Below are 15,046 nucleotides of genomic sequence, written 5' to 3'. Positions count from 1 at the left end.
CATGACCTCCTCCTCCCCTGATCTCACTCCCCAAAAAAAGGGTCATTCAGAGAGTAAATTGCTTATTGATTTGTAAAAAAATAGTAACTGACATAAAAAAATTATGTTCTGATTTTTTAGTAAAATGAATATTTCTTTTATGAAATTGTTTCTCTTCTTCAATCTTTACAATTAGTATCAAGAAGAAATTCAGGAGCTTAATGAGGTTGCAAGACACCGGCCACGATCTACATTAGTTATGGGAATTCAGCAAGAAAACAGACAAATCAGAGAATTGCAGCAAGAAAACAAAGGTAAGTTAAAGTGCTTCTAAATATGATAAATTAAGAGTGAAACCTCTTCAGTGACTGTGAGACTGGATTATTTTCTGAATTTAAAATAAATCAGTAAATTTTTGTAAGCAAATATTGATATAGATTTGAACTTGCTTTGCAGTTACTTATTTTTAAAGAAATTAATTTCATTACATTAAAGGTCATGATATTTTTGTTATTTTTAAGTCTACGTCAGGATTCTTTGTCCACTTGTTACCATTCATTTCCCCCTTATGGTTATACAGTAGAGTATATTCTGATTTTCTGGTTCTACTTTAATTGCTTTGCATTATTTTATAGTATCACAGAATTTTAGAGTTAGAAGGTAATTCACTGGCCATGTAATCCAGCCCATGTCTGAATAAGAATCACATCTACTGCATACTTCCTCTCCTTTCACTCATTTTTTTCCCTCCACTCACTCTTCCTCCTCTTGAGAAGACAAGAATTAAAATATCCATTTTGTATATATGAAGTCATACAAAATGTGTTTCCACACTATTCAAGTTCTGAAAGAAAAAAGACAGAGTGAAAAAATATGCTCCCATTTGCATTCTGAGTTCATAATTTCTCTATCTGGAGTAGATATCATTTTTCATCAAGAGTTCTTTGAAATTGTGGTAGATCATTGATTATTTTTACAGTCTTACTATTTCTGTATAAATGTTTCTCCTGGTTCTGGTCATTTCACTTTGCATCAGTTCAGTTTTTTCTGAAACCATCCCCTTCCATCATTTCTTATAGCACAAAAGTATTCCATCACATTCATCTACAATAACCTGTTCAGCCATTCTCATTCATTTTTCAATGCCTTGCAGTTTGACTTCTAACTCCATCACTCAGCTGAAACTGTTCTCTCTGAAGTTAACAGTTATCTTCTAATTGCCAAATATGATGACCTTTTTCAGTCTTCATCCTTCTTGATTTCTCTATAATGTTTGACACTGTTCACCACCTTCTTCTCCTAGATAGTCTTTCCTCTCCCATCTCCTTCCAAATTTCTCTGTTTCTATTAAGGAAACCACCATTCTTCCAGCCATTCAGATTTATAACCTCAGAGTCATCCCTTACTCTTCATTCTTCTTCACCACATATATCCATTTACTTCCACAACATCTTGCATCAACTCACATAACCATTACCATCATTTAGGCCTTCATCATCTCTTCCCTGGAGCATTAAAAAACTGCCTAATTGATATCCCTGCCTCAGATCTTGAGACACCAATTCGATATCCATAGCTACTGCTATGAATATGCACATGTATTTCCAGGGTAAATTTGCAAAATATGATAAACTCTCTTCCTCAAAGGCAAAACCAAAATATTTACTTAGAACATCACTATTAGGAAACCAGGAGGTACTCATCACCAATCCAGAGAGTGCCAACATCTTAAGCATTCTTTCTGTTAGACCTCCCCACAAACAAGTTCCCCTAGGCAAAATTCCTCCCTCCATTTGCTCACTCTTGCTTCTCTTTCTTTCACCAACTTTCTATTTCAGTTAAATTCTGTTGGGCAAGCTCCTCCTACTCTTTTTCCATTGGGCAGGCTCTTCTCACAAGGGGCTCCATGTGACTCAGACTGTATCACAGCTGTGAGCTCAAAGCAGGTCACATGGGCTTATTAATGGACGGGGAAGAGCTTCCTACTCCATTAACATTAGTCTCTCCCACTCTTCATGATATTTTTCATGTTTATACCAAAGGAATGTTGCTAAAGCACACTCTCATACTTATGGTCATTCAACAATGGATTGGAGGGAGATTAAGAGGATGGTGCCAGATAACAAAAGAGATTGCAGGATAGGAGAGTCAAAGATTACTCCAAAGTTCTTAGGCTGAGACGATGTCATTTCCCTTAAAAGAGAAGTTAGAAAAGGAGTCATGTTTGGCAGGGGGGGAAGAAGATGAGTTTGGTTTTAGACATGTTAAAAATAAGGTGCTAACATCTACTTGAAAATACAGAACTAGAACTCTGGGGAGATACTAGAAATGGAGATGGAGATTTAGGAGCTATTTCATAGAGGTCATATTTCAGGTTATGAGATCACTGAGGGCAGGGTGTATAGAGAAGCTAGTAAAGGACCCTGGAAAGAATCCTAGGGAATTTTTACAGGTGAGAAAAGAATATAGAACCAGCAAAGCATAAGTCAGAAAGGCAGAAGGAAAATTATAAGAGTTCATTGTCATAGAAATCCAGGGAAAAGTATATCAAGTACCTTTGAAAAGTCAGGAAGAATAAAAAGCAGCCTGAAAGCCCAGTTGATAAATGATCAAAGGATATGAACAGGCAGTTTTAAGATGAAGAAATTAAAGCTATCTGTAGTCATGAGGAAATGCTCTAAATCACTACTGATTAGAGAAATGCACATTTAAACAACTCTGAGGTATCATCTGATACCTATCAAATTGGCTAATATAACAGAAAAGGAAAATGATAAATGTTGGAGAAGATGTGGGACAATTGGAGCACTAATGCATTGTTGGTGTAATTGTGAACTGATCTAACCATTCTGCAGAACAATTTGAAACTGTGCCCAAAGGGCTGCAAAACTGCATATCCTTTGATCCAATAATACCTCTTCTAGGGCTGTATCCCAAAGAGATCATAAAAATGGGAAAAAGCCCCACATGCACAGAAATATATATAGCAGCTCTTTTTGTGGTGGCATAGAATTGGAAATTGAGAGGATGCCCATCAACTGGGGAATGGCTAAACACACTGTGGTGTATAAATGTAATGGAATTCTATTTTGCTGTAAGAAATGATGAGCAGGCAGACTTCAGAAAAACCTGGAAAGACTTACGTGAACTGATGCTGAGAGAAGGGAGCAGAACCAGGAGAACATTGTACACAGTAATAGCAACATTGTGTGATGATCAGCTATGGTTGACTTAGTTATTCTCAGCAATACAATGATCTAAGACAGTTCCTAAATACTCATGATGGAAAATGCTGTCCACATCCAGAGAAAGAACTATGGAGTCTGAGTGCAGATTAAAGCATTACTATTTTCTTTTTTTTTATTTTTTCTTTGTCATGGTTTTTCCCCTTTTGTTCTCATTCTTTCACAACATGACCAGTGTGGAAATATGTTTAATACAGTTGTACATGTATAACCTGTATCAGATTGCTTGCCATCTTGGAGTGGGGGAAATAAGGAAGGGAAGGAGAAAAAAATTTGGAACTCAAAATCTTATAAAAGTGAATATAGAAAACCATTTTTACATGTAATTAGAAAAAATACTAGTAAGGGAAAAATAGGTAAAGGGGTAGGGCAGCATGAGCACTAGATTTGGGAGTCAGAGGACATACTGTTTACTATTTATGTGACCAAGTCACTTAACTCCTTAGTTTCTTCATCTGAAAAATAAGGGTTTCTGGTCCATGACTCTCAAGGTGCCTCCGAATTCTAAATCCTGTGAAATCTAGAGCACTTTTGATGGAGGCATGAAATCCAGCTGTTCTGGATAGCAGCATGAAAATAGTCATAGCCTTCTTTGTGGTAACAAAGGTGTCGTGTCCATCCATTAAGAAAGGACTGAAAAAAACTAGTCTATAGATATCCTGGGATATTATTATGCAATAAGAAATGATCACTGTGTGGAACTCAGAGAAACATAAGATTTGAATGAATGAGTGAATGCAAAGTGAAGTGATGAATTAATAACAAAAAACATTTCTTAAGTGCATACTGTGTGCTATCCACTGCATAAATAAGCACTAAGGATACAAATAGAACAGGCTGCATAGTCCCTACTCTCAAAGAACACACACTTTTAGTTGGAGGAAGCAATATATAAAAGACAGGTCAGCTCTTGGGCAGATTGAAAGGCATGGCAGTATTAAGGGCCAGCAGCAGACCAGATGCCAGTGCTACGAGTTAGCAGAGCAGATGGTAAGTTCTGGAGGACTTTATGAGGCAGTGGCAGGGTGAATGGTAAGGGTCAACCACTAACTACCATTTCTCCCAAGCTGTGTGAGCAGGCAGCAGCTCACTAGTTCTGGACATCTCAGGTCAGGAAAAAGTGTAGGAATGTGGTAAGAGAGAGAGGGGGAATGGTCTTCACGGTCAAATTATCCTGGAGGGGCTCTGGGATGGCCTGGGCAAAGTGGCAAGAAACAAAGACAAGGAAGAAGAGCAGAAGGGCCTAAGAGAATAGAGAATTGCTACGCGGTACATGACAAGATTGCCAAAGAGGGGGTTGAGGTCTAAGTAACTGAAAAAAACAGTGAAGTTCCTGCAGAACAGATAAATGTTCTTTCCCTTTAAAGACTGAGAGGCAGAGAACTTACAGGACAGAACATTGCATAGATTGTCAGATTCAGTTGCTGAATTAGAAGTTTTTGCTTGTCTTTGCTTGTCACAGAGACTTGAAATGACTATAATATACAAAGAGAAAAGATATCAGTGAAATTTGCGTTTTTGTCAAAACCATGGAATTTGCCAGTAAGGGCATTAATTGCCTTGGACAAAGCTCTTTTAGTAAAGTGATGGAGACAGACACAAAATCATACTTTTTTTCTCCTAATTAATACCATACTAAACTTCTACATATGCCTGAAAGTTTATCTTCAAAGCGTAATAATAGGCTTCATACTCCATTTTCTACAAATTAGCAGAGGCAGCAAAGAAGCAACCCTTCTGTCCAATACCCTTTTCCTTTCTGTCTGCACATCACCTTTACCACAGCCTATTAGTCATCAGCATGACTGGTAGACCTTCATCCTCTTCTCCCAAAAAACAGTACACATAGTACTGGACTCTTTGCTTTGGATTTTATACAGCTCCTGCTTACAACCCAGAACTTCTGTTGTTACATCCCACCACATCAGGCCCAGTGACATTGACCATACTACTTGGACCGAGGATATGTGCTTCTACTGAGAGTTTTGCCACCATTTACAACATTCATTCATTCAATAAGCATTTCATTAAGTGTCTGCTGTATGTAGGGTACCATGTGAGGTCCTGAGGGAGATACAAAGATATGATTCCTGCCTTCAGTGAAACATGCATTCTAGTAGGGAGGGGATATTGCACATGAACAAAGTATCATAATGCATGGTTAGTGCAAAAAAGGTACAGAGAAAGTGTTTTGTATGATCCAAGGAAGAAAAGATGATTGCTGACTTAGAGGAGGAGAATTATTATTGCTATTTGAGCAGTGCTTTAAAGGATAAGGAGGATTGAACCTGAGAACTATGGGGGTTAGGTATTCCAGGTATAGAAAATGATCTAAGTAAAGGTATGGAGACAAACAAGTACCAGGTGCTAATTTTATAGAATCTAAGTTCAAAGAACTTATTAAAGGTAACTGGTCTAATTCCTTGCATAAATCATGCTTTTGATGAATTGCTTCCATATCTCAGTATTTTGGAATGCCTCTCTTCCTTCTAGACTCAGCTTAGTTGCTGTCCTCTCTGTGTATCCTCCCAATTTCTTCCAGTTAGAGTTTATTCCTCTATCCCCAGTATCTCATTCTTCTCTGTTTAACCTCTTCCCCACACTGTTCACATTTTAACTTTATGTAGTCATTTGCATATACTTAATGTCTGTTTTAATTGAATTAAATAAATCTCATTAGCAGGCTTTCTACTAAGTGATATCCAAAATCAACTTGAAGACTAAAGTGTAAGGAATACACCGAGTCAGGTCATGCAATTTTTTTAATGACTCTAGTTGTTAAGATCTTCCTTTATATTGAATCAGATCATCCTCTGTTCAGCTTCTACCTGTTGGCACTGGTTCTGCCCATTCATGCCAAGAAAAAAAACAATAAAACCACTTCCGGTATATGATAACACTTTAAATATTTGAAGACAGGTTGTGTTCCCAAATCTGAGTTAAATCAGTATGGAGATTGCAGCTGGTCCAGTTGGGTAGGAAATGAAGGATCAGACTGTAGGTGGTTTCAAAAGCCTAAAACTTGAATGTCTTTTTTTTGTTTTTAATAGTTTTATTTATTTATTTTTAGATTTCGACATTCATTTCCACGAAATTTTGAGTTCCAATTTTTCTCCCCATCTCTCTCCTCCCCTGACGCTATAACACCTTGCATTCTGATTACCCCTTCCCTCAATGAGTCCTCCCTTCTATCACACCCCACCCTTCCCTTATCTCCATCTTCTCTCTTTTCTTGTAGGGCAAGATACATTTCTATACCCCATTACCTGTGTTTCTTATTTCCCGGTTATATGCAATAACAATTCTCAACATTCATTTCTAATACTTTGAATTCTAATTTCTCTCCCTCCCGCTGTCTCCACCTATCCCCACTGGGAAGGCAAGCAATTCAATACAGGCTATATATGTGTCGTTTTGCAAAAGACTTCCATAATAGTCATGTTGTGTAAGACTAACTGTATTGCCCTCCATCATACCCTGTCCCCCTTTTTTTCTGTTCTCTCATTTGATCTTGTCCCTTCCCAAAAATGTTTACTTCTAGTTACTCCCTTCTCCCATTTGCCCTCCTTTCTATCATCCCCCTCACCCCACTTGTCCCCTTCTCCCCTACTTTCCTGTAGTGTAAGATAGATTTTCATACCAAACTGAGTGAGCATGTTATTCCCTTCTTAAGCCAAATGTAAAGAAAGTAAGCTTCACTTTTCCTCTCTCACCTCCTCCCTCTTCTCCTCCATTGAAAAAGATTTTTCTTATCTCTTTTATGAGTGCTAGGGGGATTCCTGGTTCCCCTCTTGCCGAGCTGGGAAAGCCCTCCCACACTGACCTTTGAAGCTTTCTTTGTCACTTGTGGGTTGAGGGGTCTGAGACCCTCCCTGCTGAGAATTCTGCCCTGGGGGTCTGTTCAGGTCCTGTTCCTCCTGGTGCAGGGCACTTCCCGTGGAATAGACCTTTCCTGTCAGCCTTCCAGGTTACCTTTGGCTGGAAATCTCTTTCACTCTGTCATTCTGTGGCTTCTGCTGCTCTAGAATTTGTTGAGAGTCATTTTTTACAAGTATTTTGTGGGCTGTAGGGGAAGCACTAGGAGTATATGTGTCTTTCTACTCCAGCATCTTGGCTCCGCCTCCTAAAACTTGAATTTCAAGAAATTATACATTAGTAGGAAGTAGTAGGGTCAACTATTGACCCTGATGGATGAGTGAGAAATTCTCTTCTCTTTCTCTTTCTCCATATGTGTGTGTGTGTGTGTGTGTATGTATGTATTTACACCCTTAATGAGAAGTGTGGATTTGCATAGGAATCATGCATAGGTTATATACAACAGAAGTATTTGTGTCCATGGCACACACCAACAGGGGCAGGTTATTACCTCTGATATATCACGCTGGTGTCTTCTAGTGATGTTACACTGCTTTCTGCTGACAGTAAAATTTATGCTACCTGTCTTTAAGGTCCCTTAATACCATCCATTAAAGGTACTTTGCTTAGTAAGCTTCTTCCCTGCAGGGAGAAGATACTTCTCAGCCCACTCTTTCAGCCAGCTCCACCTTCTTTTTATAGAGTAAAATAATCAGTTGATGAGTAATCTCTTTTTTTGTTTGCATTTTCATCAAATTTTAACGAAAGACATCTTGCTTTTTAGAAAATTATTTGGGTGTTTGTACCAAAAAAATTACTTTGCATTTTTATTCCAGAATTTGAGTAAAATGTATTTTGATTTTTGATAGAATTACGCACATCTCTTGAAGAACACCAGTCTGCTTTAGAACTCATAATGAGCAAGTACCGAGAGCAGATGTTTAGGTTGCTAATGGCCAGCAAAAAGGATGACCCAGGTATTATAATGAAGTTAAAGGAGCAACATTCCAAGGTATTTTTTTCCTTTTTGTCTAAACTTTTAAAAAGGAAAAGGGGACCTATGGGTTAACTTTATTTGCTTTGTTAATAATAGCAGCCTCATTTAAATATAATTGTCTTTCAACTGTGATTTCTTCCATTTCTGTTCTTTATTTCCAAATTTGCAAAGTGTTTCTCATATTTGATCCTCCTACCTTTTTCTGATGTTTACTTTTATCTATTGTATGATGTATTAAAACATAGAGTCTAGTTAGAGAAATACAGGTAAATCTTTATTCAAAATCCTATTTTTCTAAGATTTGAGTATTTAAAGAATATTTTGATCTTCTACATTTGTGTATTTCAAAATGACTTCCAGAAAATGAAAATATTGAAAACTCTAGGATAAAAAGAAAACAGCAAACAACAGAGTGGTGACTTACTCAGATGAATTTTAAACCCTTGAAACTTATCATAAGATATTTATCTCTAAGTATTAAGACAGCTTATTACTTATCCTAGAGGAAATGAATTTACCTGCTCTCAGAATTTAACAAGTGAAAATTCAGGACAAAAATAAAAGGGCTTTTGGTCCAGTATTTCTTTAACAATAGCCTTCATCTACATAACCTAGAAGAAAATAGGATTGTGAATTTACCTTACTTTCTGTGAGATAGAAAGGCAGAAATTAGTTTGTGCTTTTAACCATTCACTTCTTTAGACATCCATAGTTCTGTTGTCTAAGAAAAGATGAAGTAGACTGGCTAATACTAACCTACATTCTTAGGAAGACTGTCATGAAAAATAGTCATAATTAATATTCTTTCTCATAGCTGAACAAATGAACAGCAAGATAAGCAAAAGAAAAGATCTAGAACTGAACAAACTATTTAAAATAGAGAGGTAAAAGACTTCTAAATAGGACCACGAGAGAATATACATATTTTTAAGCATCACATGACAATTTTATAAAAATAGATCATGTATTAGGGCACAAATTACAAATAAATATAAAAGTAAAATAATATTAAATGCCCATTGTGGACCATAACCAAATAAAAATAGTCATCAATTCATAGAGTACAAGCAAGAGATACAACCCATAGAGATTTAATTTCCTAAACAATAGGTGGTTCAAAGAACAAATCATAGATGCAGTAACTCTATGAAAGACAGCAATGATGATAAACAGAAGTAATAACTACGTAAAAGACAGTGCTAATGATGAGACAACTTAGCAAGATTTCTGAGATGAATCTGTTCTTAGAAGAAAAATTGTATCCCTAAAGGCATACATTCAAAAAATTTAAAAAAGATATGGCTAATAATATACAATTTAAAGATTAGAAAACTAACAAGCAAACTTAATATAAGTAAATAAAAGAAAATATTGAAAATTAGAGAAGTAATAATTTGGAAACCAAAGAGACTTGTAGAACTGATAGACCAATTAAAAAGCCATAGCTATTCAGTTAAAATATGACTCTTGGGGTAAAATAAACCTGTAACTAACTTGATTAAAAAGAAGAAAGGTAAATCAAATTAACAAAAATGAACAAGTAAAATCACAATGCAGAAGAAATAAAAACAATTACCAGAACTTACTGTATACAGTTAGATGTCAACAAAACTTGAAATCCTATATGATAGAGGATTTTCAATAAAACCATAAAATAACCAATAACAGATCACTAAGTAGTGATTTTAAGTAATATAATTTAAGCAGCAATTAAGGAGTTCCTGGTCCAGACAAATATACATACAGTCAGTTAGATTAAAATGAACCTATGGAACTGAGAAAACATTTTACCAAACTCCTTTTTTGGAGAAAAATATCCTAATACCTAAATTAATTTCCATTAGATTGTGAAAGGCAAAGTCCATGAAAGGGACCCGTCTTTATAGCCTTTGTATCCCCAGCACCTAACATAATGCTTGGCACATAGTATGCACTTAAGAAATGCTTGTTGGCTGACTAAACTAGGAAAGCGTAAAGCAGAGAGCTATAGACCAGTATCATTAAGGAATATTTATTTTAAAATGTAAATTAAATCCCGGCCAAAGAATTATTGCATTTTGTTTGACAAATCATGTTCACTATGATCATATTGGATTTTTGACATAAAGGTTCTGATGGCTCAGCATTAGGAAAATTTAATAATCATTTTTTTAAATTTCAAGCCACATAATTATTTTAGTAGTTGCATAAAAAGCTTTTGGAAAAAAAGCAACAAATTTATGCTATTGAAAAAAAATACCCTACAATGTGTACGTACAAACGGATCTAAAACCAAAAGCTAGCATTCCCAGTAAATACAGAAATAAAGGTGCCTGCCTCCTTTTCCCACTATTTATTTGACATAGTCCTGAAAATGCTTGCAATAGCACTAAGACAAGAAAGAAACAACAGACACAAAAGAGACCAAACAGATTTTGTCCTGTTTGCAGAGGACAGGAAGGTTTACCGAGGAAATCTTAGGAAGTCAGCAAAGAAATTAACTGAAACAATAGCATCAGTAAAGTCATAGGCTACAAAATAAACTGATAACCAATAGCAATTCGATTTAGTAATAACCAAAGCCAGGAGGAAATAATAGGGGTGTCCCATTCAAATACCTACAAATTGTATAAAATAACCTGGTAATCAGTCTACCAAAGTATATTCGATACCTGTATTGTTGCAGTTACAAAACAGTACTTCAGTGTTCTTGATAGCTCTTGTCAATATGATCAAAATGGCAGAAATGCTAAAGTAAAGTCATTGATTTAGTGCTGTACCAGTCAGACTACCGAAGGGGCACTTTACAAAGCTAGGCACAATAACAAAATTAAGGAGGAATAAAAAATTGAAACTATCAAGGGAAATAAGGCAAAAGAGTAGGAATGAAAAGAGAATAGCACTTACCAGTTCCAAACTATCTAAAAAAACAGCCATCAAAACCATTTTTAAAAGTACATAAATAGAATAGACAAAGAAGAATGAGAAATAATGAAACTTAATAAAAATCAGTATTCAATAAAATCTGAAAAAAATAAATCACTTAGGAAAGAGATTTAACAAGAATTTCTGAGAAAACTGAAAAGCAGTCTGGCAGAAATTAGGTGTAGACCAGTATTTTATACCATAATCCATAAAAAGTTCAAAATGGATACCTGCATTCTCAAAAATATTTATAGTTAACACTTTTTGTGTTAGCAATGACCTGGTAACAGCCCATCAGTTAGAGAATGACCTAACAAATTGTGATGTCTGATCATAATGGAATATTACTGTGCTATAAGAAACAATAAACATAATTAATACAGAAGAAGCTTGGAAACACACAGTGAAGTAAAGTAGGCAGAATCAGGAATACTGTACACTGGGATGACAACACATCAGTTGAAAACTAAAAGCTGTGAAATTATAATGGTCAGTCTTGGCCCAAAGAAGAGATATGTCATTCTCACTTTTCCTCAGAAATGAGAGACAATATTCTCAGACTTTTTCAATATTTAGTTAGTTTTGCTGAGCTTTTTTGAATAAGGGATTATTCTTGGAGATGGGGGCTGGAGGAGGTTCCCGTAGGAAATGTAGGTAACATAAAAACAAAGATACCAATAAAAATATTTTAAAAAATAAGAAATCATTTCCTACATGCAATTTACTGTAAATGGGCATTTCTTGTTTTTCCATAAGGCAGAGCCATAATTATTCACTTAAAAATATTAATGATGAAATTGATCTTAACTAGGTTGCTATCTAAACTCTGCAGCAATTCACTGGATAAAAGTTGTCTTTTATGCTTTTCATACTATTTAAATTCTAAGTAATGATTATTGGAATGTCTTTTTTACTATCTGAATTACTAAATGACAGTGTTAAAGGCATTAATTTAAAGTATTTCTCTGTTACTTGAAAATAACTTTGTGCATTTAGAGTAAGAATTGCGTATTACCAAATGGTTGGCCCTTGAGGCTGTGTTTTTGGCCACAATAGCTCATGGAAAAAGTCTGTGAAAATCTTCTGTGTCATCGGAGAATACTTAGAATGATGAAGTTACAAGGTGGTTTTTTTTTCAATTTATGAGGCTGATTGGAAGAATGCAAAACCTAAAAACTAATGGGTACTTAGTCTTAATCACTTTAAAACCCTATATACATATATGTATAGTTCTTCAGATTTTATAATTTATAAAAATTGTGATAATTTATATCACAGGAAGAATTAATCAATAACCATTATTTAATTCAATAAAACAGTAAATTGAATAAATTTACAAAATCTGGTTCAATGCAAAATTTTATATAAATATAATCCTTGGAAATTCAAGTAGCACCCTCATGGGACATAAAAATCCAACTGTTGCAGAATAAGGTAAATGCTGAAAGCATGTAATATTTCCATTAAAAAAGGTTAATGGTGAGTCAGTATGAAATTATTGGTAAGAAAAATGTAATTTCTATAAAGCGCCCACATACCTTACATTTTAGAGGGAGCATATCTTTTGAAATATTTCTACCCCAGGACAATAAAATTTTTACCTGTCTGGGGGAAAAAAAAAGAAACCAGTCCTAGCATAGACTCTTCACTGAAATCTGAGATGCTGGACTTTTCTGGTCTCATCCAGTAGTGGCTATAAAAGGAATAGGTTGAATTGAGATTGTACCATTTACCCTGATCTCTTTTTGAACAGTTAGACATTGTTTTTTAATACTCTTAAACCCTCCTTTCACAATGCAGAGCTACTTATCCAAAGTCCTGGTATCAGTCTCCCATAATAATTAATGACTATTTCTTTTCTTGTTTCTAATTCTAACTAATACATATTGGTGTTTTTGGTAATTTTGATTTTTATCCAAAAGGAACAATTTTAAAAATATCATAATGGCAGCATTTTGGAACAAGCAATTCCTCCATTGGGGCTACACTCTGCTGTGAATACTTGTGCCCACAATTAAGTTTTTAAGCACATATTTTGATAGAAGTGGGAAATTGGGAAAGGCTGATTTTTAGCCCAAATAATGATTAATTTTTAATCCTTTTTTAAACCAATGTCTTTTTGGAACTCTTAAAAAAATTTTTTTTCAAGTAATAAAGCAACTGGCTAACACGCATGAACTAACTCATTCAGTTTTTAAATTACGGATCATATCCGTATTAACATTATAATGACTCTGTACTACAGATTGACATGGTACACCGTCACAACCCGGAAGGAATCTTCCTTGGTGCACCTCGACGAATCCTTGAAGCAACTCAACATGGACTGGAGAGAAGGCACTTGGAAGCAAATCTGAATGTACACTAATAAAACAATTGACTTTGGGGGATTGTTTGGAGGGGGGGTGCCAGTGTTTGATATTTTAACTTTTAACATTGGATTTTGAAATAATGAAATTGCCAAATTGCTAAAAATTTAATCAATAAAATGTGCTTGTGACTACCAAACAAAAGCATGAAAGTGCAGAGTATAGCCCTCCACTCTCATTCATTCTCATGATGTAATGTTACCATGTATTGCAGAACACATGACATAATAGATTTTTTTAAGGTTATGTAACATAAGGTAGAATGAGCCTTCCATTTCTTTGCCTTTGTTGACTGTTGCTGCATAAAGTTTGAGTTTTTTCATTTTGTTTTGTGATAACTATTGATTAGAATCTTATTTTTGTACTTCTGGGACATCAGAGGAATCATTTTCTTGACAATAATTTATCAAATAATGTGTGTGGAGCGATAATTAATGAGAAATTAAAATCATTGTTTCAGGATTCTTAGTTTGCTTCTACATTTCATAAGGTCACAATTAGATAAAGTGTTTCATCCATTGAGTCTTAACTGTGTTGCTTCAAGGTCAAGTACGTCATGTATTTTAATTGCAGAAGTCCTACATAATAGAGATTATAAGGGATGGAGGAATTCATTTTGTTGTAGGGACTGTTATAACTTTTTCCCTTATTTTTAAAATCAGCACTAAAAGCAAAAGTGTTGCCTTTGATGCCTATTAAAAGGTCTGTGGCATTTTCTTTAAAGATTTAAGTATTTATTTGTAGACTATAAATTTTTACTGCCATCTTTCTCTGGTTCCAGCTTCTAAAATTGTTCTTAACTCTGTAATTTTAAGTTTGATTTAAAAAGCCTGATGCCTTCCTATGACAATTGAGTGTTACTAAATGTTTGAGTTATATTAGCATTCAGTTGTGTTTAAAAGTAGGGCAGTTTGATTGGGGTTTGGAAATGTTGGACGCTACATAAGTTTTCCTTGTAATGTAATTTCTGTGGCAGAATTTGGAATGTAGAGTATTATCTTTCATGCTTCCATGTGAAAGCTAAAGTATTTCCCTTACATGGGCTCACCTTTAAATTCAGAGTAGGTAGTTTTGATGAAACAAATCTAAGAGTTAGTTACATAAATGTTACTTTGATTGCTGATGATGATTTTCTGCCTCTACTTACTTGTGAGTGTTTTTATCATAGAAGAAGTACTTCCAGTTGTCTATGTAAAAATATTGCATCCTTGGACAGGTTTGTCATGAGTCATAACCAAAATCATCAATACACTTTTTTTTAATGTGTAACTTTTCCCACCAAACTAACGGATAAACTTAGCCTACATTTTCAGGTGGCCAAAAAAGTTAATATGGTTGAGAATATTATAGATGTACGAATTTTCCATGTTCTATTAGTTACTACAGTGGCCAGTATTTATGGTTATAAAGTATTTATTAAATACATCATTTCATTTGAGCTTCACAGCTGTGGGAGATGGTAATAAAAACATTCTCATTTTATAGGAGTGAGAAAATTAAAACTTGGATTTTTAATAATTAATAGCAGCTGACATGTAGCTATATAAGGTTTACAAAGCACTTTATGTACACTATGTGTAAATAAAACATATGTATGTAGGTATGCATTTGAGTCTCCTAAAAACTCAACTACTTTAGGTAATATCCTCATTTTGTAAATGAGAATTTAAAGCAGATGAGGTTAAATGATTTGCACC

General features: G+C 34.9%; 1 protein-coding gene across 3 annotated transcripts in view; it reads left to right on the top strand.

The window, feature by feature from the left end:
- FGFR1OP2 (FGFR1 oncogene partner 2) overlaps nt 1-15,046 on the top strand; it is a 32,975-nt gene that overhangs the window by 13,799 nt on the left and 4,130 nt on the right. For 2 of the 3 annotated variants that reach the window (XM_072653443.1, XM_072653444.1), the window contains exons 3-5: nt 176-293; nt 7,949-8,091; nt 13,226-13,339. In XM_072653443.1, the coding sequence (XP_072509544.1) occupies nt 176-293; nt 7,949-8,091; nt 13,226-13,339 (375 nt within the window). The remainder of the gene's footprint in view (nt 1-175; nt 294-7,948; nt 8,092-13,225; nt 13,340-15,046) is intronic. The other variant, XM_072653445.1, reaches the window with a different exon arrangement.

Source organism: Notamacropus eugenii, chromosome 3 (genome assembly GCF_028372415.1).
Source record: "Notamacropus eugenii isolate mMacEug1 chromosome 3, mMacEug1.pri_v2, whole genome shotgun sequence".
In the NCBI taxonomy this organism is placed as follows: domain Eukaryota; kingdom Metazoa; phylum Chordata; class Mammalia; order Diprotodontia; family Macropodidae; genus Notamacropus; species Notamacropus eugenii.
The sequence above is the reverse complement of the archived record's forward strand: the minus strand, read 5'-3'. Positions and strand labels throughout refer to the sequence as shown.